General features: G+C 55.0%; 1 protein-coding gene across 5 annotated transcripts; it reads right to left on the reverse strand.

The window, feature by feature from the left end:
- Positions 1–23,387, reverse strand: BAHD1 (bromo adjacent homology domain containing 1). 5 transcript variants are annotated; one of them, XM_072962671.1, is made up of 7 exons: positions 23,215–23,387; positions 7,376–8,815; positions 5,232–5,611; positions 4,085–4,244; positions 3,633–3,709; positions 2,756–2,856; positions 1–2,272 (listed from the first exon to the last, which is right to left on the reverse strand). In XM_072962671.1, exons 2-7 carry the CDS (start codon positions 8,799–8,801, stop codon positions 2,083–2,085), a joined length of 2,334 nt encoding a protein of 777 aa, XP_072818772.1. In that variant the 5' UTR covers positions 8,802–8,815; positions 23,215–23,387; the 3' UTR covers positions 1–2,082. The 5 variants fall into 5 exon arrangements, with proteins under 5 accessions (XP_072818772.1, XP_072818768.1, XP_072818773.1 ...); XM_072962667.1 differs by having other exon boundaries at positions 5,232–5,614; positions 23,215–23,386; XM_072962672.1 differs by having other exon boundaries at positions 2,756–2,847; positions 5,232–5,614; positions 23,215–23,385.
- Positions 23,388–25,115: the final 1,728 nt, after the last annotated feature.

Raw genomic sequence — 25,115 nt, forward strand, 5'->3', positions numbered from 1 at the left:
TCCTTTTCTAAATCAATACAATTTCTCAAATTTATTTTTCTTAAAGAAGTACTTCTAATCTCTGTCAAAAGGGAGGTGAGGGAAGGTCCTCCCTCCCTTGTAAACACTGAAATACAGATCTGAGAAACCAGAGTAGACACACACAAAAAGTGCATTTTACAAAATATCAACTAAAATATATTTTACATGAATTATGCTTCCATTGAAATTCTACCAGCTGCATTTTCAGGTTCGAAAAAATATTTCCACATCTAAGAGATTTCAAAAGCATTTTAATTCTGGGCAGCAGACCCTGCCTTCTGGGAGGAGGGGCCTGCTCCTGCTGGGTAAGGCTGGGCATCCTTGGCAGCAAGGGCCCAGCACCCCAGCAAAGAGAAGGCTCTCAGACTGGCTCTCTGGAGCCCTCATGGCCCCACAGCTACTCCGCCAACCTCTTACTGCCCTGCCCTCCCGGACTGATGCCTTCCTCCAAACAGCTTATTTGATACAAGGGGATCCAAGTTCCTGCCCTTCAGGTTTGGGACTGGGCTTCCCACATGTAAATTCACCTCTAAAGCGCCTAGGCCTCTTCCAAGCCCAATGACCAATCAGGAGCAGCCATCTTCTCAGGAACAACACAGGGCGGGGGGCGGGGGTTGTTGGGAGTGCCCTCAGGATTCGCCTCCACCTCCCTCTCCAGCTCCTGCCCAACTGTCCTTACCCAGTGCCCCCTCCTCAGCCTTCAGGGTCTGTGTCTGCCCCTCCCTAGGGGAGGAGAACCCAGTGCTGCCCTCCTTGGCTCCTGTTCCCAGGGCTGTGCCCTGTGGAGGTGCTCACGAGAAGCTGGGCCCCTCTCCCTCTCCCCACCAGGCTCCTCTTTGGTACAAATAGGAAAGAACCAGGCTGCTCCAGCCTTCACACAGAATGCCCCAGGGCCAGGGCCTAGTTCTGACAAGGACAGCAGGGGGCTGAGCCTCCTAATCTACTCTGGGGAGCAACATGAGGTGAGAACAGGGCCCCTGGGGAACAGGAACAAACTGAAAATGCAGGTCCTTAGCTCCTAGAGTGAGTGGCTGCAGCTCAGCAGGTCTGTGGACTGATACAGTGTTGATTCTCGCTGGGATGTAAATTAGTGCAATCTACAAAAGACTAGGCTAAGGGGTGGCAGGGCAAGGGGAGCCACAGCACTCCTTTGGTTTGATTTCAGGTGGGTGTGGCTTGAAGAGTCTTGTGTGAAGTTCTGCAAGAGGTTTCCCAGAACCTCCAAGTGTAAGGCAAGAGAAAAAGTCTTCAGTAAATCAGGTAGCAATTTTCCTTGCCCCCTGCCCCCCACCCCCTCCCAGCTCCCTTCTGCTCTCCCAGACATGACAAAACCTCGGCTGATCAGTGAACTTCTGGGAAGCCAGACCTGCTGGGTGGCCATAACCAGGAGGTGGACAGGAAGCTGACTCCCATAAGTGGGCCACACCTATGACTATGGGGGCTGGGTAACTTGTCCCAGCACCAGGGGCTACTGCAAGGGCAAAGGAAAGAATGCCAGGGAAAGGCCCCAAGTCCAGGAAGAGGCAGTCAATGCTCTGTGAGCCAGACTCTGGCTCCCTATGCCTCAAGGGAATAAGCTCAGAGCTGTGCTAGAATCTAGGAGAGCCTGGTCCCAGGCTGATGGGGAAGCAGCGGGTCACAGTGGGTGAGGTAAAGCTGGCTCCCACTCCCCTTTGAAGGGCCCAGAGGAGGGTAAAGAAGGGCCTGTTGGGCCTGGTTCCTAAAGGACCTCCCTGGAAAACCCCCAGAGCCCACGCCCCTCACGCTTGGCCCAGCATCTGGGAAGACTGCTTCTTCAGGAGCCTCTGCCCAGGGGACCACAGAGAGGTACCCTGGACCAAGCTGAGGACTCTGATGCTTTTCTTAAACCCTGGCCTCCCCTTCCCTCCCATGGGGCCTAAACCCATAGGGGCCCCTGCCCACCCACCCCTCCCCCAAGAGAACCACAGGCCAGTAACCTCAGGCTCCTGTGGCCCCTTAACCAAGTGCTGTGCTTCAAGCAGTGCCCCCTGCCCTGAGCCCCACTTGCCCGTGGGTGGCCCCAGAGTGGGCCTGAGGAGGCTACTGGGGGTTCTTGAGGATGCGGCCATGGCGGAAGTCATAGACATGGCGGCAAAGAAACACCAGCTCAGGGTCCGTGTCTTCGGGCACTGTGCGGTGTGGTGGGGTGGAGTAGTCCACAGAGGGGGGCACCAGTGCTGTCTTTCGGCTGGGGAGGCCCTCACCTCGGCGCTTGGCCATGGCACAAAATCTGCAGGAACACAGTGACATTCACTGTCCCTACCATAGCCATCTTTGCAGGAAGATCAATTCCTTCCCCACCCTGCCCACATCCTCACCACAGGGCTAGTGCTGCCCTCATCCCTGGGGCCTATGCCCTCTCTGCCAACCACCAGTCCATCTTCTCTGTCGCTGGGGAACCAACCCTACTAGAGCTTCCCTCCCAACCACCTGCCAACTCTCCTTGATCTTCTCTGAGAGTGGTATTGTAAACCTCTGCCCCCACCCCACCAATCCCCCCAACTCTGTCCCAATCACTCTGATCACTCTGCCTCAGAAGGGGAACAATTTTTCTTTTTTCCTGTAAAAATCAGATGACAGAAGCAGGCTGTGGGAAGACAGTTCTGGGAGGTCAGGCCCAGCAAGTGAGATCTTTGGGGATCACAGGCAGCCTCCGAACAGCCCTGGGGAGTCTGAGGGGAGAGGTGAGCCAAGGGTACAGGGCACCACCCACCTGCAGTACTCGGCAAAGGTCAGCACGTAGCACTTCTCTTCAATGCAGGCCACACTGTTCTGGTCCTGATGTCTCGATGCAAAGACTTCATTCTGCAAAGGCTCAAGGGAAGAGAGGAGAAGGATGGCTACCAGGGTGGGAAGCACCTAACTCCAGGAGCGAGGCAGACATTAACCCCTCTGCTGGGATTCATGACCTGAGATAACTCCAGCTAGTGTCCAGAAAGCCAGGAACCTTCCGCAGCTAGCACCCCAAGGTGTTTCTCCTAGGTCCTGTCTACCCAGGTGTAGCCAGGTGCCTGCTCCATCCCCTGACTGTCATTAACCTCCTCACCCACCCCAGCCCAGGGGAGGAGGGGAAACTGGTGAGCATCCTCCCTTCTCCCATTTAGATGAAAATTCCCAGCAAAGGGAAAAAAGGGAACGGGAACCTAGCCTGGGGGTGGAGCAAGCACATCCAGATGGTGTCACCTCTCCCAGCACACCTCTTTGTAGGTGCAGAGGGGTGTTAGGAAGTCTTCTCTCCCCTCCCTCTCATGCTGCAGACAGTAAAGGGGTGCAGCTCCATCACCCCTTTCCTGTCACCAGGAAGACACATCTACTTGCTCCCTTTCTGGCACCCCCTGCCCTTGGGGGCTCCCTTTCTGGCACCCCCTGCCCTTGGGGGCTCCCTTTCTGCCCCTGCCCTCTCCAAGACAGAGGTTACTATTCCTTTGAAACATGAATTGGGGCAGTTTTGGGAAGAGAAGCTAAAACCAGGCCCCTTCGCAGGTTTTCTGGTGTCTAATGTGACAAATCCAGGGACCTGACTACTCAACTGCCTCCGCATAGCATGTTCTCAGTGCCCAACCTCTCCCCCCATCTGCCGGGGGACTCACCTCGTGCATGCTGGGACTGCGGCCGCCCTGTAAGTGCTCTGGTCTGTAATACCACAAGAGGCTCATCATCAGCTCTCCTAGGGGGAAGAGAAGCAATCATGGCCTGAGCTGGCAACCCCAGAGTTACTTAGATAGGTGGGCAGGTGGCCAGCCTGGAGGCTCATCCAACTTCAGTGCCTGAGCCAATCTTACAGGCTCCAGCCATCCATGTCCCCTGCCTCAGGCCAAGCCTGGCAATTCAGTGGCCTGAAATGCTGTTAGGTACAGAGGAAGGAGGAAAACGCACTGAAAGGTGAGGCAGAGTGACAGGTACCCAGGCCCTGATGGCTGGAAAGGTTAATGAGCTGATCCAACCCAAGCCACAAGGCCGTCTACAAGTCTGCTTAGTGGAAGGCAGACTCTGCCAAGAATGCGGGAGACTAGTGCCAGGTCAGACTCTAGGCAGGGGGTACCTGATTCGGGGTTCTCCCAGAGGGCAGAGATCTTAGCCACATAAGGTGTGGATGTCTTTCGAGGGCCTGACTTGAGGAGGACAGTATCCCGGACTCGAATGGTCTCTCCATGCCGCTCCACCGCCTGGTAGCTCTTTCGAATGGCTGGTTCCGGTTCATCCTGAGCAACAAACCAATGATACACAAAGCTTGTGCGGCTGCGCTCAGAGCGGGGAGGGGTGACATCCTTTCTCTGCTTTCCTCAGGGTAGTCAATACACTGAGGATGGGAGACTGCAAAAGTGGTTTGCACTCTGGTTCCTCCTCCCTGAGCCTGGCTTTCAGAGGCAGGACAGGGAATTTCCATGGTTGGAGAAAGGATGACAAACGGGAACAGAGTAAGAAGTGGCCTGAAACTTTTGAGGCTGCACTCTGCCCATCACACTCCCAACAGCCAGCTCTCTCGCTCCAACACCCCAGCACTGCGTAGGTCCTCGAACTTCCTAAAGGGACCCTCTGGGTTTGACTCTTAAACCACCACTGTAAGTGGCATAGCCTTGAGCAAATTACTTAATCTACTGCTAAGCCTCAGTCACCTCGTCAGTGAAATAGGGTCAGTTACAGGAACACAGGGCACGTAACTTACAGGGCAGTGGTGAGGATGAACGTGGATAATGCATGTAAGTGCTTAGCTGAGTTCTGGCAACTAAGAAGTGCTCAATAAATTTCAGATGACATTCTTTTTATCATCCCAGATATTCTGGTGTCACTGATTTTCTCTGCCTACCCCAATTTCTCCTATACATGCTTAACCAAAAGCCTCCGATTATACATTGTATAATCCAGGATAGAAGGGGCAGCAAGAGCAGGAATGAGAGGTGAAGACACTTCAGATGGTTTCCCTGAGAGTCCGTGACAGAGATGGCAGCCATTAGCCATGACTGCCTATGCATTCCCTGACCTCCCCAAGGTGCAGGGCACAGGATCAGTAGGGGCTGGGGGGCCAGGCTGGACCAGCATGATCAGTTCCTGGAGTACAAGTGAGCTGGAGCGCCTTGTCACTTCTCAGAGTGGCTAGAGCCAGGGGTTCCTGGGACCCATCTCACTTCAGGTCATATGTTACTACCACCACCCTCCCTTCTCCCCATCAGCTGAGAGCTGGCACTCACCAAGACATAGACGGCCTTCTCACAGGCAGCCCCAACAGGCACCCAGCCGTTAGTGCGGCGTCGGCGGCGTCGGCGCGGGCGTGGGCGCTGGACACGCGGTTGCTTGGGGTGACTGGGCCTGCGGGCAGCCTTGCTCCGCACAGTGTGCCTACAGCTGGAGCCCGTGCGCAGACCTGACTTGGAGCCGCTAGGAGGCTTGGCGCTCTGAGGGCATGCGCGAGCTACTGTCTGGGGCTCCGAGGTGGGGGTCTGAAGATGGGGGACGGGCTCTGCTGCAGGTGGCACGCTAGGCACAGGGCATCCCAGGAGAGGGTGGGCAGGCGAGGCAGGGTGGCCAGCTTCTGGGAGAGGAAATTCCAGCTGGCCCAGGGACCTGCAGCCTTCTGGGAAAAAGAGAGAGGGGCCAGGGCAGGTGAGGACAAGCAGTGACTGCCCCCCTCCCTGCCCAGGCCCCTCTGCTTTCAGAGCCTACTTCTGTCTTAATTTCAGAGTGAACCCATTAAGGGTGGCAGGTAGGGTCAGAGGCCTTTCAAAAGGTGGATTGTCAGGCCAAGGGTTTTTCATGATCTTGGAGATTGGCCCATACACATCCATCTCCTGTAAGGGGAGGGAAAGGGAACACCATCTCTAGCTCTGACTTAATCTTCCTTCTGGATGCTTCCACTGTGCTCGGGAGCAGGGGATATGGAGTCAGCCCAGGATATGAGTCCCAGACCTGCCACCAGCTGTGTGACCTCAGGCAAGTCACTTCACCTCTTGGTGCCTTGCAATATAAGCAGTAGTTGCGAATAACATTTTAGTGTGTTCTAGGCGTTGTTTCTATCAATGTATTAACTCATCTCATCTTTATAACCTTGTGAGGTAGGTACCATTAACCCTACCTTACAAGTAAGGAAACTGAGACACAGAGCAGTTATTGGCTTGTCCCATGGTCACATGGCTAAGGAAATGGGGAGAACACTCCACCCCAGAAAGTCTGGCTCTAGAGTCTGTGCTCAATTACATGCCATATGGCCTCCCATATATAAAGAACTCAAAAGAGGTGCCTGGCACATGGTGATTACTGGTGTCCCAGGGCAAGGGGCTAAGGGTCTTGGGTTCCACAGGTTAGGTGTCCAGACTTAGAGAAGTACACAAGAGAAGGAAAAGCCCTAGAAGAAGCCTGTTCTCATTTCTTAGAGCTCCAACTCACACCAGAACCTGAAACAACCAGTCTGGCCAGAGTCAACTGGTCTATAAAGTTGTTTTACAGACCCCTTTAAGAAGGGGTGTGGAGGGGAGGGGAGAGCCCTGGGAGGGCTGGGCCCCTCACTTCACCAGCAACAGGGCAGACCTGCTGGCCAGGATGGCTCTGGTCATCTCATTTCCACCTAGGAGCCAGGAAGGGAGCCTGGAGAGGCATGTGAGGACACTCCTGCTACTTTGGGGAAAAAAAGATCACCTGGGGGTGTCTCAACAGTTGCAGTACAAGACTCTCAGGTGTCTGGGTCTTGCCAAGAAGGCAGACACCAAAGCCACGGGCCCTGATTGCAGACTGTGTGTTCTTGGAGTGTGCCCACCCTGTCTGTACCTGTCAAGGTGATATTAAGTCTGGGCATTACTTCTCTCCTAAGGCCTATATGGCCAGGACAAAGCTATCCTATTGCAGCTAGCACCACCTACTGGGCCTGGTACCTACCACCCCTCCCATGAACGTTGAACTTGGTTGGTATGCAGATGGTCTGGGCTCCTGGAAAGTAAGGAATTCTAGTTTTCCTCGAGGAAGGCAGAAGGGACATGGGAACAAATGCCCTAATTTCAGTATCTTAACTTGCTACTCAGAGTCTAAGAATGGGCATCCCAATGGGAAAAGAGGAGAGACCTCCCCCCTACCGCCCACTCCACCACTACAGTGCTATCTAACCGCCAGGCCAATAAACCTCCAAAGACAGTGGGGATGGAGCAGTGCTGCTAAGAGCTAAAGGTGGGCCTCCTTCCTGGGATTTCCTAGGCTGGGGCATAAAACTAGGGGAATCATCCCTTCCCAAAACCCTCCCATGCAGTAGAGCTAGACCCCAAGAATCCCACTCTGATCCATGGCCTACCCTCCTGGGATACCGTGTCTCAGAGACTCCCTGGTACATCCCACCCCCAGGAAGGCATACCTGCTGCAAAAGGCATTTTGTAGGGGCAGCCGCCACAGGTAGTGCCAATGTGGGTAAGAGACGGGGGCAACATTTCACAGATGCTGTAGCCATTCACTCCACTGTCCTCATTGGAGCAATAGCGAGAACCCCATGGAGGGTGCTGGAATGGGGTGCCCACAGGCACTGAGCTTGGGGCCAAAAGGAGCCCCTCATTAGGTGCAGCCACAGGGGACAGCTTGCCCTCAGGGAGCATGGGGCAGGGGGAGTAGCCCCCACATTGCAGCCCGTCTTGGCTGCAATACAGGTAGAAGTTGCCTAGCGCAGTGAGCTCAGGCCGACCACACAGGCCACTGTAGTCAGCGGGGTTGCCAGGCATTGGTAAGGGGGACAGCTGGGGCGCAGGGAAAGAGGGCTGGTGCAGTTCCTGCTTGGGGGCAGGTGATTCCTCGCCTGGGCGCCCAGGCTCTGGCTTCAGGGCTGCCTGCCCACCCATCAGCAGGGGCAGGTGGGGGCGTATCCCCATGGGTCTCTCCAGAGCCTTGCTGAGGGGCTGGTAAGGTGGCTGGTTGGATGGCCCACGAGGGGTAGCAGGTGGCCATGGCTCCTCGGGGCGCCCCTGCCAGCCGGCTGGGCCTGCAGCATCCCCAGAGCCAGCCCCCTGCCGGGCCCTGGGATAGTTCTTGCCATTGACCTTGGCCCACTTTGGCCTTGCGGCCTTTGGTGCTGGTGGCTCAGTGGAGTGCCCATCTGCTTCTGGGTGGGCCCGAGGCGGCCGAAGGGGTAGCTCCCGCTCCTGGCTCAGCTTTAGAAAAGCAGCTGCATTCAGGCTGGCCAGTCTCTTGGGGGCTGGATCACCATCTCGGCGGGCACCTTCATCCGGTGCTGACTCTGGGGACAGGTCCCGACTTCCTCCTCCAAGGTCCCCCAGCCGGGGCCGCTTCTTGGAGGAAGCCCAGCCTCCAGTGGCCCGGTCACGGTCCCGGCTGCGGTGGGAGTCTCCCCCTCGGCTGCGGCGGGTGCCCACCAGGCTGCTGGTGTCTTCCCGCTCCAGCAGCAAGTTATTGAGGGCCTCAGCATTGAGGGAGGCCAGGCGCCGCTTGCGGGGCTGGGGGAGGCCAGTGTCCTCACTGGATGGGGCTGGGCTAGGGGGCTTGGGCAGGTCAGGGGGCAGCTCATCAGCCTCATCTGCACTCCGTGGACCAGCCACATTCTCCAGGCGGGTCAGCAACACTTTGCAGGCCTTGGGCTTCTCAGGAACTAACGGGCGCTTACGCAGTGGGTAGTTCTTACGGCGCCCTGTGAAGTGCCCTGGGCTCTCAGGTGTGCCTGGCTCCACAACCTCTGCCCCCTGCTCCACACTGCTGCCTTCCATCTGCAAGGGCTCCTGGCGGCCCGTGGGGCCCGAACTCAGCATGGGAAGAGACTTCCTCCGAGTGTGTGTCATGGAGTACCTCTGATCTGCAGAACAGAAGACAGGCAATGAGAGGAGCCCACCCTAGCTTGCCCTGCCTGCTTTCTCCCCAACTGCAGCCCATCCATCACCCCTCTACCCCCTGCTGCAGTAACTCTGGCCTACCCTCACCCCATCTCCAGCCTGGATTTTCCTAGGACCCCTCTTCCAGAGTGCAATGGTCCAGTGGGGTCAGGCTACCAGCAGCTGTGCAAGAATGGCTGTCCCACTCTCCTCTGAACTATGCCCCTGGAGAGCCTACAGAGCAATGCAGACCTCAGGGTGGAAGACGAGAGAAGCTGGGGCCAAGCTCTCGGTTGTCTCCACCCGTTCTTCTCCCACTACATATTCAGTGCAGGACAGGAGAAGACTCTGAAGACACCAAGCCAGGATGGGGGTTTGGGTGGTAAAAGCCCATTTATTCCTTCAAAAACACTGCCACTCCCCTCCCCCTTCTTGGGGCTTCTGAGATTGGTCCCTGGAGGAAAAGGAGATGGACAGCCAGGAGCTGAGATGAGGAGCCTGTCTGCTGGGCTGTAGAGGAGGCAAAGTCTAGCCTGTGAGGACGTACTTGCCCAGCACAAGCAGTAAGACAGCCATAACCTGGGTATTGTTGGAAAGCCCCCTAAGGTGTGAAGGCCCAGCTTTGAGAAACCTGTAGGGGAAGTCTCAGCCAGCCCCTGGAGCCAGACCCAGCTTAGTTCAAAACAGTGCCAGTGGGAAGGGAAGTTGGTAAGGCCGCGGCCAGCACTCCTGGGTAGGAAACCCAGGGACCACACTCTAGACCTGCGGTACAGCTTTAAACCCCCACCGGCCACTAAGAGCTGAGAAAAGAAAGTACCAAAGAGAACTAACTCAAGGGACACACCCAGGCTGTCTTGTTAGTCCTGCCCTCTTTCTCAGGACTCCCTCCAGGTAGGCAAGATGCCAGGCAGTGGGGCAGGATGGGGAGAGTCGCAGGAAACCCAGAGTCTCAGACAGAAAATGCCCATTACCAGGCGTCATCCCCTAACTTTGCTTGGCAGACACTCTCCACCCTCAACATACCTGGGGCAGCCTGGGCCCCCTCCTAAACGAAAAAGGCCAGAACAAGCTGTGTGCGGGAAGCTGTTATGGCCCCAGCAATGAAGAACTGAGGTGGAGGGCAAGGAGACGGTGGTTGGAGACCACTAAGCTGTTCTCTCCCTACCTACGCCTCAACCAAAGCAAGGTGCTGCCAAGTAAGGTGCCAGACAAGGCTCTGCCCTCCTCGGCACTCTGCGACCCCTCCCACCCAGCAAGCTGAGGCTTTTCAGCTTTATTTCCCCACTGCTATTGTTATTCACACTCACTCCACCAGAGGAGCTGGGAGCAGTTCCTGCTGGGCCAGGATTTAACCCTGAAAGTCCCAAGCATGAAAGCTCTCAGGGAATCCAGAGCCCTTCCTGTAGCTCCTGTGGCCTTGGGCCAGTGGCTGGGGACACTTGGTACCTTCTTTCCTGAGACATGCTGCACTAGTTGAGAAACAGCGCTCCAAAAACCAGGCTGAGGGCAGCGTGGGTGTCCCTCGGCCCTGAGAAAGACTTGGAAAACTGGAAAAGGGAGGCGGCATGCCAGGCATTGCTCTGGCCACGTGTGGGGACCTGCCACTACCCAGAGACCAGGCCCCAGGCAGGACAGAGAGTCACAGAAAGCAAATCCATTCATTCCTGAAGCACAGACTGGAGCATTTCTGAAAAATCCCAGGCATCTGCTAGGCTCCCTAAGACTCCTTCTTGCTTTTAATCAGGGTGACCACCCGACCCTGTTTGCTCAGCAGGTTTATCAGCAATGCCACCTCTCACCCTCAAAAGCACCCCAGCTGCTTAGGACCCTCTGGCCCTTTCTCCAAACACAGGGCACCCCTGTGCTGGAGGTGGAGGAGCAGCAACAAGAAGTCCACCTGTATTTCCTAGGAAAGCCTGGGCCCAGCCCTCTCCCAGCCCCAGGCCTAGAGGACAGTGAACAGACCACACAACTGAGCAGGGGCCAAAGCCCCTCAACAGGCCGCAAGTTACCAGAGGACTCAAGCCTGGGTATGGCTGGGGGCCAAGGCTGAGGTCACCTGCGCTTGTGGCCTTTAAGGATACAGATACCAAGTGCAGAGTAAGGAAGGGGCAGATGGGAAAAGAAAGGGAACACAGGGAGGTGTTTTCAAGCCTGACCAGTGAAGGGTTCTTCACTGAAGGGTGACTTGGTCTGCCCTTGCTGCCCCCCATCCCAGTTTGCTGGTGGACTGGCTACACCAATGGATGGCTCAGGGCTTCTGGGACACTTGGCCCCACTCAGTCTTTCCCTGTCAACATGAAAAAGGACCCAAGAAGGGAAAGGTTGGGAGGGGAACCTGCCACATTCAGAAGCCTGTCCCCAGAACCTAGGAATTTGTTCCTGACGAGTATCTCACTCTTTCACCTCCCATTCAGCCACCCAGTTCCTCAGGGACACCAACTGTCCCCGGGGCTGAAGATACCCTGAAGCCTCTAAATCACAGGGTACAAGTCACATTTCCAAATCAAGCGTAAGAGCCTCCTCTAGCCTCCCTTGAATCTGCCAAATCCTGTCACCAGCAAAACAACTCCTAGCTTTCATGTGGTGCCTAAGGCAGCAATGTCACTCATCCTCCTGAGGAGAGGCTGGGGTCTCTGCTGCCTGCCTCACCCTCACTGTACTCCAGTCTGAGGAGACCGAGTGTCAGTCATGCTTTGAAGCCAGATGGACGTGTGAGGACGGTGGCAACAGCTTTTCCCTGGGTTGGTGTGGAGTGGAGGGGGCGCCCAGCCTGCCAGGGCCCCTCTAACCTGCAGGGGTGACCCAGCCCAACAGGGGGAAAAGGTCCCAGGAAAGCAGTAGGCTTGGTTCCCATTCCAGCTCTGCCAATCCTTCCACTGTCCTGTCCCTCCCACTTACACACTAGCTCAACCAGGAACTTTCTACCACTGCCAAGAGACAAGGGTGCTTGGGCTCTCTCAGCACTACCCTCCTCCTCTCCTGGAAGCCCTGTCCTACCAGGCACAAGTAGTCCAGGCCCCCTTGGGAGAAGGTTCCTAGTGGGGACACCCCAAGGCATCCTACTGCTCCCCTAGACCATGTCAAGCAAGCTCTCACTGAAGAAAACCAGTATGACAGCTGCCATGAAGCAGAGTGGCTGGCTGGTGGTCTTTTGAGCCAAACACCCAGAAAAACAGAGACTGAATCCAAAATCACAAGCCTGCCCAGGGGTGGGAGCAGTCATTGACACAGAAACAGAAAGGGAAGGAGGCTTTGTCTTTTGCCCTCAAGCTGCAGCAACACCTTATACCCAGCCTCCACCACCCACGAGTGCAGGTGGAGTATACCCAAGGTACAGTGTGCACAGGCAGGTCAGAGGCCTAGAGGAGGTGGGCTATGGGCACCAAAGGGGAAATGAGGACGAGGGTGGGGGCTTGGATGAACAGGTCAAGCCCAGATCACTCCTGCAAGCACAGGGTGCCCTGGGGAAGAAAGAGGTCCTCAGCCTTGGCCACAACTCTACCTAGCTTACCCAGCTCTAGGCTGCAACCTCCCCCACGCCCTGATCTTTAGGGGCTCAGAACCCAGGGCTCTGCCCCATTGCTCTTCCTGAAATCTCTCTTACCTATTGCACTTTAAAATTTGCTTTTCAGGCTTTCTGGTTTATTTTTAATGGCAGGGAATACTTGGGGGGGGGCCTTAGGTAAGAGCAGACCAAGCGGTCCCGTGGGTGAGGGTCAGGAAGGGCCCTGACCAAGCTAGCCACCTCCCTCCAATTACACCTCAAACCACACAGTTAGCACTGAGTTAAGCACTGCCTTCCTCTGCAGTCACTCTTGGAATAATCCCCCACCTCTCAAAAAAAGAATACTTTTTTCACGTTCATTGAGCTTCTTGAAGAAAAGCAGCTTGAGCAGAAAGGCAAGCTCCGGTTTTTAAATTTAGTTGCTGTTACTTAATAGAGAAACAGAGAGGTGAAGCCACTGAAATTTGTATGATAAAGCCTAGGATAAAGATGCTGCTGGTATCTCTTGAATCCCTTAGAGCTGGTAAAATGGAAAAGAACCAAAGCTTCGAGTCAGGCAGACCTGGATTTAAATGCCAGGTCTGCCTCCATGAGCAACTTACTTAACTTGGCTGAACTTTGGGTTCCCCATCTCAAACAGATACCTCAGCACAAAATTTACTTAAGAGTGGTGGCAAAAATGACACCAGTCACGATGCAGGAGCCTAGCAGAGTAGGAAACGGGTGGGCCAACATCCTGGGGATCCCCCGCTTTCAGACCCACAAATAGAAGAGGAAGCCTGCCCTTGGCCTGGGAGATCCCCACATCAGGAGCCCAGAGCTGCTGGGGCTGTGAGAAATCTGAAAACCCAGCAGATATCTGAACCCTGCTCTGTTACTGGTCCACTGAAAACACCTGAGTGTCCACCCCAAGAAAGATGGCGACACTACCTTTTTCCTGTGCGGGACCCAGTGCGGGGTGAATTGGGGGGCTCAGTTTACAACACAGAGAGAGGGCAGAAACTATATCCCACAGACCCTGAACAACAGCTCCACGCCTCCAAGGAACAAGAAAGACGAGATCCTCAGATGCTAAAGGCCCAGGGGATGGGGTCAGAGGGCATGCATTCTGCCTGCTGCTGCCATCTGACTGCTGCTTCAGCGCAGGCACCCAGAGAAAGCAGAAGCCTTGGCTCTGGCAGCTCAGAGCTCAAGCTCCAGGGTGCTGCCCCTGAGGAGAGAGGGCCTGCCCAGTGCCCATTCCACCTCAGTTGCTCTGGGTACTCAATTCACTCTGCAATCAGGCTGGGATCCTACAAATACCTGGGCAGGGAGCACGGCACCCAACCAAAGGGAACTGGCCTGACCCGTCTGGATGCAGCTCGTTTTATAGACTGCCCTCGGGTCTGGTGGCCATCTGAGGAGCTGGGCCCGCCCGCCCCCTCCCTGAGGCACCAAGCCTATCTCTGGCCTGTCTGACCACCTGCTCCTCACACTTCACAGCCATGCAGGGAAGACAACCCGCCAGTCGGGCCCCACCTTCGGCTACTCCTGTCCACCTCAGCAGGAGCGTCCACTCAGGACCAGAACTACTCCTGAGTGTCCAGAACCTCCACTTACTTCTGGCTCAGTATACAAAGCCAGATATCATACTTCTTGTTATCCATAAAAGAACACAAATCTCTTCGGGAAGGATGAGCAGTTTTAACTCAGACTATAAAGTGAACCATTCCAGTCCCCCCATTTATATTAGAATTGCAGTTAAGTACAGGAATATAGTAACAGTAGAGCTGGTGGAATCTCCACCTTCTCACTGGAGACAGCCAGGCCTTAGTTTTAGGGCAAGGCCCTTCCTACAGGTAGGGGGCTGAGTGGGAGAGACAAGAGTTACCCCTTGGATCTAGAAGTCAATACAGATACATACACAGCGCCCTGAGCTAGGACAGTGGATCGAGAGCACTGTATTTTAGTCATACTACAGTGCTCTGCTCTGAGAAACTCTAACCTGACAAACTAGAAGGTAATCCCATACAATACAAAACTAGCCTTTAGAGGCTTTCTTTAAAGGCACACGTCCCTACTGCAGACGACCTGCCTTCCCCTAGCTTCTTTCCAGTGCCCAGCTCCTGTGTGCACGAGGTGGACCTCCATCTGCAAGTATCGGTCCAGCTAGGCCAGAGCACCCGCTGCTCACCCCCAAGCACATGGCACCTCTTGTGACCTTTGCTCATTCAGCCAACATTTGCTGGCCTCTCACCACAGTTCAACACAGTGGAGGTGAGACCCACGTGGGGCTGGAAGGCACTTTGCGTTGCTCCTAATCCCAAGCGGGCTTGGTTTATGGGCATGAACTTCTCCAAGACTTGGTTTCTTTATCTACACAGCAGGGTTGTTACGAGGATCAAGTAAAATAAGAATGTGTGTCAAGTGCCTAGCAGAGTGCCTAGGAAACAGCAGGTGCTCAACACAAGCTCATTTTTATCCGCGACATGTCAAGTATTATAGGCTAAGTGCTGGGGGGGAATAAAGCAAAATAAAACACTAAGAAATCGGAGCCTGGGCTGGTAGGAAGACAGTGCGGCAAGGGCTGTGATGGAGTGCTTGGAGCTTGATGGAGAGAGCTCAGGCTCCAAGGCAGCTTCCCAGAGGGCACATCTGAGCCAGCACCTCAATTCAGCCTCTTACTGAGGGCCTACTCCGTGCCAGGTGTACCAAGCCCAGTGGGGAATGGGCAGCACTCTGAGAAATGTGCTTCATAAACAGTTGGAAAGGCCAAGAAACATATGCAACTTTTCCCAGACTCACTGCCATTGGCGCCATATAGGATTACTCCAGGCTTGGGGGCCAAGGGAGCTCCGGGCTAAAGCTCCCGCAGACCCCCCCGCCCCCAGACTCCACCATGCCCATGCTGGGCCAGAAGCAACTCTTCCTAGAGCGGAACCCATTTGCTCCAGGCAATTAAAACATAGAAGAAACAAAGCAGGAGGAGTAGGGACAGGGAACCCTAAGGCTCAGCAACAGGCAAACCAGGAGAAAGCCTTGTATAATTTGATGTACCATTCTTCAAAAAATACAAGAGCTCACCACCCTGCTCCAGGCACCTGCACAGGAGTGGCAAAGGGTATGAGCTGGTTTAACCACCAGGACATGTCAGGAACCAACAACTTCGATTTCTAAGATGGCTTGCCAATACTGGAGGTACTATCTCTTGTCCTGAACAGAAAACTGGTCAGCCAGGCCAAGGTGGGAGCTCTGCCCTCAGCCTCTCCAGCAAAGCACTAACCTCCTGAATGAGCCAGCCATGAGGAACAAGACCCAAGACCAGGGCTTCCCAATACTCCGCCAGCATGAACAGAACCAAAGGCAGCCCTTTCTAGAGTTACAGGCACCCTACCTGAATGTCTCACATGTAACTAATTAACTGTTTAGTGCCACCCCCATTAGGATGCAAGCTCTATGGGGACCGGTGGGCCCTGCCTTCCTTAATGCTCAGTCTCATCCACGGGGCTTAATGAGAGCTTGCTGAACAAACAAAGAGCTCGCTGTCCACTGGCTCCTTCCCATATAACATTCCTACCCAGACTGACAGTACCGCTGGGAGCCCAAAACAAGAAACTCTAACCCCAAACTCTCCTACATCCCCGGGAGTCCACTGTGCCCCTTCAATGTAATCCGCAGTTCAATAGAGCTAGTTGAGGACAACTGTCTTCCACTATCATCTTCTTTCTCCTCTCTCCCAACCTGCCCAGCTATCTCAGGAAAATATTTCTCTCATTCCACTTCTTACCCCAAACCACTGAAAGTGAGCAAGGGCAGTAAGGTACACTTGTATCAAGACCAAGAATGTCAAGATCTTAAGGTGAACTCAGGAGCAAAGAACCAGAGTTAGTGTTATCAGTCCCTAAATTCCCTAAATGTGCAGGGTGGGGAATTCTTGACTTACTGCAGAAGCTTCTAATCTAGCAGGATGGCTGATGCTTGTCAAGCACCCACTATGTGTCCAGCACCACCCTAAGCACGTTCGTCAGTCATCCTCATTCATCTGTACCACTACCCTACGAAGTGGCTGTTATCATCTCACCCTAACAAGGAGAAAACCAAGGTACAGAGAGGTAAAAGAACTTGCCCACACTCCTGTGCTATCGAGGGTAGGGGTGGGGCAGCTGGAGTCAGTCCCAAAGCCCACGCCCCGCACTGCAACACAGGACAGCTGCTGAGTCACCGACCAACATTAAAGATCAACTTGCATGTTCAATTTTGTTTTTCTGTGTTGTTTTAATTATTGGCATTAACACATTATTACTTTTTCCTGATTTTTCACCACAAAGGAACTGAAGATGCACTCCAATTAAATGGAATCTGTGTGGCCAAGGAACATAAACATAATTTTATAAACTGTTTCTAGAGAGAAAAGTCTGCTCAAAGTTTTCAATAAACTCTTACATGCACTTCTGAAACAAACCCACTCTGTATCCTAGAAATGGGTAAGGGCTATTACTGCTCTAGGAATAGATTTGCTTCTGGCCCGGCCTGGGCATGATGGAGTCTAGGTGGGGGGCTCTGTGGTCTTGATTTTACAGTAAATCCAGGAAAGGAGTCTAGAGACAACCCCCCACCCCCGGCCCTCCATCTAACCACATATCTTAGATGAAATCTTCCTCCAACACGAACTACAATTAAGACTGAAATTTGGTCATCACAGTCCAGTCATCTTAATATCTGAAGACATACTACTTAATCTCTTGGCCACCTCTTCAGGCCAAATAAATCCAAGTCCTTCCAATTTTCTCTGAAGATCGCTGCTTATAGTCATTTCATCAATTTTACAATTATTTTCTATACTCTGTCCAAACTGTGTGAACCCCTCCAGGCACACAGCAGGGGACACCCCTCACCATTGAGGACCTGCTGAAACGTGACTCCATCTTCCACGCTGGCATACATGTCAGGATATCCTGGCACCAAACAGCCTAATAGCTTTCCCACGATATCTACAAAGATCCTCTTAAAACTAATAATTCACGTCTAAACCACCTGCCAAATTGAGAATGTGATCAACAAACTGAATTTTCTCCAAACATTTTAGACAGGTAGCTACAGTTGAGAAGGGTTTAAGTATGGGCCACCCTCTCTGCAAGCAGGAAATGGGTTGCACCTAAGGACAGTGGGGACCAACAGGCACTAGAGGGAGAGGGAAGCAGGACGAGTCAGCACTACTCCAGGTGAGACCCTGGGGTCACGAAAGGCAAAAACACACTAGGTCCCATCTCCTTCACCGAGGACAGGGGGGTCAAGGCACCCTGCCCCCCCACAAACTGGAAAAGAAACTGACGTGAGAAAAAAGATGTAAACCTCAAGTTTCTGCCTGGCATTGATCCTGTTAACTAAGACGAGTCACTTGCCAGTTTTACATTCAGGTAACCTGGTTATGGTGCCTTGGAAGTTAAGTTTCTATTCAGATCTCAAAGAGGCTGAAAGAAAAACCCATTCTTTTATTTCTAGTGGGTCAGGGCCTACAGAGGATATCAAGGGCAATGTTTTTATTGTTATTTTTTGAGTGGGGGATGCTGAGTCAGGTTAATAACCAACCATCTTTACAGGTGTTTCCCACTGGGAAAAATGGAATCTGGATGAAAATCCTTCCCAGGACATAACACAAAGTCCTGGACATGACTTTGTCCTGAGGCCTGCTCACTAAACTCACAGTCCTCAGGTCCCCAGCTTCTAGACCAAGTCCCCTAGGGCAGGGCACCAATGCCCCACTGGAGCCTTAGGGCCAGGCTGGTCCTCAGCAGCTCTGCAAAGCCAGCTCAGTGGAGCCAGGGACACTTGTCTGCTCCTGAGCAGGCAGCCTGCTCACGGCTGCTGCTGCTTTTCCTCCTCCTCCCTATTAGCCAGTTTACTGCTCATTAGCGGCAGTACCAGGAGGTGGACAGGGGAAACATAAAGGAGCTGAAATTCAAACCAGTCCATTTTATTCCAGTTAGGTGCCTCCCATAAAACCAGGCAGGATTTCACCATCCAGGACCTCCCTGCCCCTGTTCCAGGAAAGTCCGAGCAGCCCGAAGGGTGAGAAGTTGCAGAATCTCAGGACCCCATGCGTCAGGAGCCCAAGCTCCTGGCTCCATGCTGTGTCATCCACCTTTTCAGGGTTAACAGGCACTTTCAGCCATGAGCTGGCCCATCACATCAATGCTGGAGACCTGAAGAGGAGTGCTGGAGCTGCCCTGCCCTCCATATCGAAGCACACTCTCCTTGTCCCTCCAAAGTCCCCTGCACAATAGCATGTTCACAAAGGAAGTGAGTCTTGCCAGACTGTGCTAGCAAATTCCCATAAATACTTGGGCTGGGGTAGCACTGCTTATGTAAAATGCTTCGCCATTGAGAGATGCTGCTTTATTTACATTCTTCACAACCCATTCATAAAAAGGAGGCCCTTTAATGTTGGGGCTGTTCATATAACGCTCCATAAACCTGGCAGCTTCAGCTGGCAGCCTTAGATCAACATAGGCTACTTCTCAACTCCAGAGACTTTTTCCCCTTAAGATTTTTTGCTCTCTTTAATGACTCACCTTGCGACAGGGTGCTGAGGCCAGATGTTGCCAGAGCAAGGTCAAGAGGAGTAAGAACAGATAAAATGAAAACACACAAGTCCTCCTGAATGCTGGGACAGAGAGGTGGGGAGGAATGAAAATAAGTAAGTTGAAAATCCCTGCAGAACGCCAATGTGAAGTATGCTATGTTGGGAGCTGAATCCCTTTCAGGTTGACTGAAACTTCCTTTATGGATGTCAAAATGCTCCCCAACTTACACCTCTACATACCACAGAAGGTGTGACAGGGATTTTTTTTTTTAACCCAAATATAAGGCTCTTTCTGGTTTTTAATCTGCACTGCAAATGAATTTTAAAAAACGGGAATTTTCTCTGCTTCTTTGTAAAAGTGTTCCAGGGGCTGCTAAATCCAAGAGTGCCACAGTTTGCTTAGAGTGAAAGAAACTCAGGAGACCCTCAGAAAGGCAGGATGGACTGTGTTCTAGGACACACAGCAAAAACAGTGCAGGCAGCTGAGGAGAGAGGCCAGAAGATACATTCTGAGGTAGCCTGCCTCCTGCTACCAGAAAAGCAAGGAGAGAAGTAGTAGGGATTTTTTTTTTTAATTGACGGGGGAGCGGTCTGCATTGCCATGGCAACTGTGAGGGGTGGCTTTCCCGCTTGGAAGGGAAATGTTGGTCCATTAATCATCAAACTGGGGCACAAAAGGGAGGTTTGGGGGAAAGGGGATCAATTTATTTTTTCACTGTCTAGACTCAAACCAGTCACCAATCCTCTTTCCCATTTCCCCCAGGTTGGTCCAGGGTTGATGGTAAACAAAAACAAAAGTTCCAAGAGAGCTGGGATCATAAGCTTTCCTTTCTGATGGGTCCAGTGTGGGGCTGATTGTGCCTCCCATGTTAGCGATGCCCCTTACAAACACCTCCTCCAACACCAGTCTCCAAAGCCCCATACACAGGCCAGACCCAGGAATCTTTCTTCTGTTCTGAGAGCCATGTTTTCTCCCCCCCTCTTGACACCCCGGATTGAGAAGAGATAAAACATATGGATTCATTTAGCATGGACAACAAGGAAAATTGCATAAGAGCAGCAAAGCTGGGTAGAGAGAATGGCCTGGTAAGGTAGGAGGAAAACAGGATTACAGCCCTTTTCCAATTCATGTCTATATGCTGTCATGTGAGCAATCGACAGGACAGACTCTTCACCAGCTGGAATATCAGAAATGACAGGTAAATTTCATTTGCTCCACCCCACCCCCCGCATGCTAAAGCATCCCAAACACATCCTATCTATATGCCTTTGACAGAAAAGGTCAGAAACAGCAAGGACTCCATACTAGCATTTCTGGGGAAACAGAAGACAAGGTTTCCCCTCTGTTCCCACTCAGCTAAGCAGTCAACTGCATTTATTCATTCAATGAATATGACGTATACAGCACTGTACCAGAAATCCTGGAATACTCTCACTCTCACACACACACACACACACAAAGGTTTAACACTCATACTGCCCTTGTCCTTAAGAAACTTTCAACCAACAAAACCACTGAAGAAGACACCATGTTGTAAAATCCAGGGTCACAATCTCAGAGGCAAGCAATGCTGGCCTGGAGCGGCCTGAATGACAGCAAGACGAAGGATGAGTAGTGTTCAGACAGGAGGAGAAGGCAAGGAGCTCCTAACTGGGGACAACTGGGGAAATGAGCAGGAGCAAAGATGCAGGGAGATAAATGTGCATGGCACGGCTAGGGGAGAGCCTTAAGAGACACTGTCTAGGATGAGGCTGCAGGAAAGGAGGGGTCACTGCAACTTTGTGGGTAAGGGAGTGACACGGAGGAAGGAGTGCTTTAGGAAGAATGACCTAGCAGCTATGGATCAGAAGGGTCAGAGGAAACAGGAGGGAAACAGAGACCATGACACAGGCCTGACATGGGGACAGCACAGCACAGAAAGGACGCAAAGGGAGGGAGATATAAAAAAGAGAAACTCTTCACTGGCTAAACTCTCCAGAGCAAACCCTCCTAAACGCTTGATGTGACTGACATGAGTCTCCTGCTAAGTAAGAGCCTGTCAAAGAGAGAAATGTTGTTTTTAAAGGCAATTTCCCTTTATGTTCTGGTGGCCGGACCAGATCACTCCCTTCTGACTGCCACCAAAAGAAATCACATATGTACTGGGCAGCCCCACAGAAGGCAAGAAGGCCTTGAGATGCTTCATCATTCTCTGGATCTTAGACATACAATTAAATTCTCTCAGAACAAACTTTAGTCTCTTGCATGAGGTAATACCTCCCTTTCCCACAAGCGTTGACTCCACCCAGGCTGGGGTCCAGACCTACCTGGGGAAGGGGATGGAGGGTGACCATGAATTAACTCCATGCTCAGACTAAGCAAGAGTGACAGGCGGTTTTCCCAAGGTGGGATCACAGCCAACCACAGCTGGGAGCAGCCTGTAACCAACACCTACCTTAGGTGGGACTCGAACCCAGACTCTTAGCAAAAATCTACATTCTAAACAGCCCAAGACTCCCTGTTTTTGTGGTCTCAACTCTTCCGTTAAGTATGGGGTCCCATGTGGAGGCACTGGAGCTCTGAATGGGTTTTTACAAATGGTAAAACAGCATCCAGCTTAGAGCTGGTGACCAATGGGGTTAGAGGCACTCAAAGGTTAAGTCACTGGTTCCCAAATGTCCTCTAGTTGGCCAAGGACAGTGGTGTCCCTCTAGGACACATGATCTCTCTGGGGCCCTTTTCTCCTTTTTTGTGGAAGACATGGGGGTGGAGAGAGTGGGAGAAGAGTCTCTCAGGTGACAGAAAGGAACGGACTAGAAACCTTTTTAATTTAATCATTAAATTCCTGCCCGGATTTGTAAACTCAGCTTCTCATTTTTCTATGTGGGTACCTTCTTTCCCTAAAGAAAAGTGAAGGCAGTTGTCCACGGATTGCTGGAGAACATTTGGGAGGTATCTCCTACAGACCAATCCAATTGGTCTTCTGCTCTCTTAAGACTGTTGACAATGGGTGACTAGGAGATGTCCCAGGTGGGATTAAACCTCTGCTTGTGGGCAGGCTCTGCTTGCTAAAACCCCTCTTTCCTGGCAGGTTCTGGAGCTGCTCACCGGACAGTCGCCTGGGTGAGTCCAGTAGCCGGGTAGCCAACGGCCAGGCCCACCGTGTGCAAATCCCCCACCTCTGCCCCTATGCCCTGGCTGGGTCAACCCTACTCTTCTAAGAGCAGCGAGACGATCGGCGGCTGCAGCGGTGAGCCATGCCGCAGCTCCTCCCGGCGGTCGCCCCGTCCCCCGCAATCCCCGGGGCAGAGTCCGGCCTTGTCGCCCGCCCCTCGGGGTGGGTGGCTCGGACCCGCTCCCTCCCCGACGCCACCACCTGCGCCCGCTCCGGCGCCGCCTTTGTCCGGCGCTTCGCCGCCGAGCGGGCCCCTCGGGCCCGACCTGACCCGGCCCCCGGCCCCGGAGGAGAGGCGGTGAGGCAGGCAGGGCAGGGCCAGGCCCGGCCGCGAGCACTGGGTCTCGCTGTCACTTGGAGGCGGTCTGACAACTTCGATCCCCCCGCCCCACCTCGGACTCGGCCGCCGCTCCGCACGGGTCCCCGCCGGGCCTCCCGCGGCCCACACTCGCTTGCCTCTCGAACCGGTTCCCTTCCGTCTTCGGCGCCTCCCTTCCTCCCAGTCCGATCGGGTCGGGTCTACACAACCCCCCGCCCCGGCGCGGCCCCCATCCCCTGCCCCCATCCAGCAATAACCGGTCAGCTCCCAGCGCGGGAGGGCGCCCCCCACCCAGTGCGGGCGATCCCGCGGCGCCGCCCCCGGCCGCGGCCCCTTGCCTCGGGGACCGCGATGGGGGGAGGGGGCGCGGTGGAGGGGGGGGCAGCGGGGGCCTCACCGCCCGCGCACTCAGAGCCGAGCCGGCTCCACGGCGGCGAAGAAACGACCCGCGTCCTCCCGCCCTCCGCGGCCCGGGACGCCCGCGCCGCCGCCGCCCGGCCGAGCTGCCACCCTGCGGCCGCCACCCACCCCGCCCCCGGCCTGCGAAGCGGGCGGCCCCCGGGGGCTGTCACCTCGAGGCGCGCCGCGCTCCCCGATGGCGGGACCGTGGCGCTGGACCCGGGGGAGGGAGGCGGCGCGAGCAAGCGGGCGGCCGCACCTGCTTCGCGTCGTCCGTCCGTCCGTCCCTTCCCGGGCTGACGGGGGCGGCGGCGCGGCGCGCTCGGTGGGGCGCGCTGACGGGCGGCCGGTCCTCTCCCCTTCACTCGTCTGCCTCCGTCGCTCGCTCGCTCCCGCCCGCTCGCCCCTTCCCCCCTCGTCGACCGCGGCCCCTAGCTCACCCTGACGGCGGTGCGGACGGCGCGGCTCAGGGCGCCCGCAGGCCCCGGCCGGGCTGGAATCCGGCGGCTGGAACCCCCCGGGGGCGCTCAATTCCCGGGCTCCACGCTGCTGCGTCAGCGCCTCCTCCTGGGGGCCGGGGCCGGGCGGGCGGAGCGGGGGCCGCGGCCGGGCGGGGCCGTCGGGGGGGCGGGCGCGCCTGGCCGGGGCGGGCGGACGGCGGGGGCCGGACGGGCGGGGCAGGCAGCCGGACGGGCGGGCGGCGGGGGCCGGGCTCCGGGATCCGCTACGCCGCTCGCGGTTCCCCCACAAACTCCCCGAGAGCGGAGCCTCCGCCGCCCTCCTTCCTGCTTCCTCGTCCCCAGCCAATCAGCGGCGCGCCCCTCGGCCAGCTCCGCCAATCAGCCGCCCCGCCCTGCGTTGGCCCCGCCAGCCAATCCGGCCCTCGGCTCCCCCTCCCGGTCTCCGACCAATCAGAACCGTGGGTCGGTCGTCCCAACGCAGGGGGCAGCACGAGGCGGCCGGGGGAGGCGGTGCGGGGAGTGGTGGGGCCTGGGGGGAGGGGTACGGTGCCAAGGGTGGTGGAGACGGGTGGTTTTCTTTGCCGGCTTCTTGGATTTTTCTCTTCGTCTCCAGCGCCTAAGCCCGTATCCCATGGTGACCCGACCCTGGAGCCCCAGTCCTCCAGCTGCTACCCCCCCGCCCCCCACAAATCTAATCTCACCCTCGTCCTGGCCGTCACCCTTCTACATCCCTCGTCCCTTTCTCCTCTCCAGCACCTACTGGAGAAAACTGCGAGCCAAGGAACACCCCCACGCTCGCCAGCGGCTGCTGCCCCCAGAGCAAAGCTTCGGGAAGACCAGCCGAAAATCAAGCGAGGACAACCCCCCTTTCCTGCAGAAAGGGCCCCAGACTCCAACGAAAGGGCCCCGACTGCTGAGAAGCCCCTCCCGCCCTTGCCTCATCTTTCCGACTTCCCTGCCTGCCACGTCTCCTTTCCTTTCAAGCAAGGTCGGTCCTGGCTCGGTAACCCCTCACCCGCATCTCTTTTTCCTCTTTCTCCCCTTACCTACCGCCCCCCACTCCAGCTCCTAATTCACCCTTCTCAGAAGCAGAGTGTGGAACCCTCATCCATTTCCAGTTTACAGCAGAGCCTGGTCTGTGAGTCCTTGACACCCACACACCCTCTTCTACCACCGCGGGCAACATCAGAGCTCTCTGGGGGAGGGGGGAAGGGGCGGGCAGCTTGACAGCCCAGGCTGGACTCCCTCCCTCGCGTCCCCAAGCCAGGATGGGACCAAATGTGGTCTCTTACCTGGTTTGCCCCTAGTCACCGAATGCTATGGCTCCGTCTCACATCCACAGACGTGCCTTTCCAAGCCCAAGCACGCTCGCGGGGTCAGCGGGGTGGGTGGGCACAGCAGGCTGAGGTCACATAGAGGTGTGGGAGGTCCCTTTGAGATGCGGGAAGGAGCTGTGTCTTCAGCACATTGTCTCGCCAGAATCGGCAAAGGGCTTCACCTCAACAAGAACTGGATGTGCACATAGTAGGTTCTTGAGAAATGCTGAGTCCACCCTAGAACAAAGCCTCATTCCCAATTCAGGCGGGGGAGGGGAGTTTTGGGAGGTAAAAGGAGGAGCAGTAAGAAAGGTAGTGTCAAGTCACCAGAGCCTGGGAGCAGCCCAGAGAGGGGCTGGGTGGAGGAACACCTCTGGCAAAGAGAAGCACCCCCAGTGCCGGGGCTGCCTAGGCAAGAGGAGAAATTTCAGCTTTGGAGTGTGGCTGAGGGGCTCCTCCTGCACCACACACAGTGCCTAGCCTTCCCTAGACCTTGAAACTCAAGCACTCACAAGCAGGCAGCCTTGGGCAGCCTTTCAGACAATCAGGGCTACTAGCCCCTAT

The sequence above is a fragment of the Vicugna pacos genome, chromosome 6 (genome assembly GCF_048564905.1).
Source record: "Vicugna pacos chromosome 6, VicPac4, whole genome shotgun sequence".
NCBI lineage: Eukaryota > Metazoa > Chordata > Mammalia > Artiodactyla > Camelidae > Vicugna > Vicugna pacos.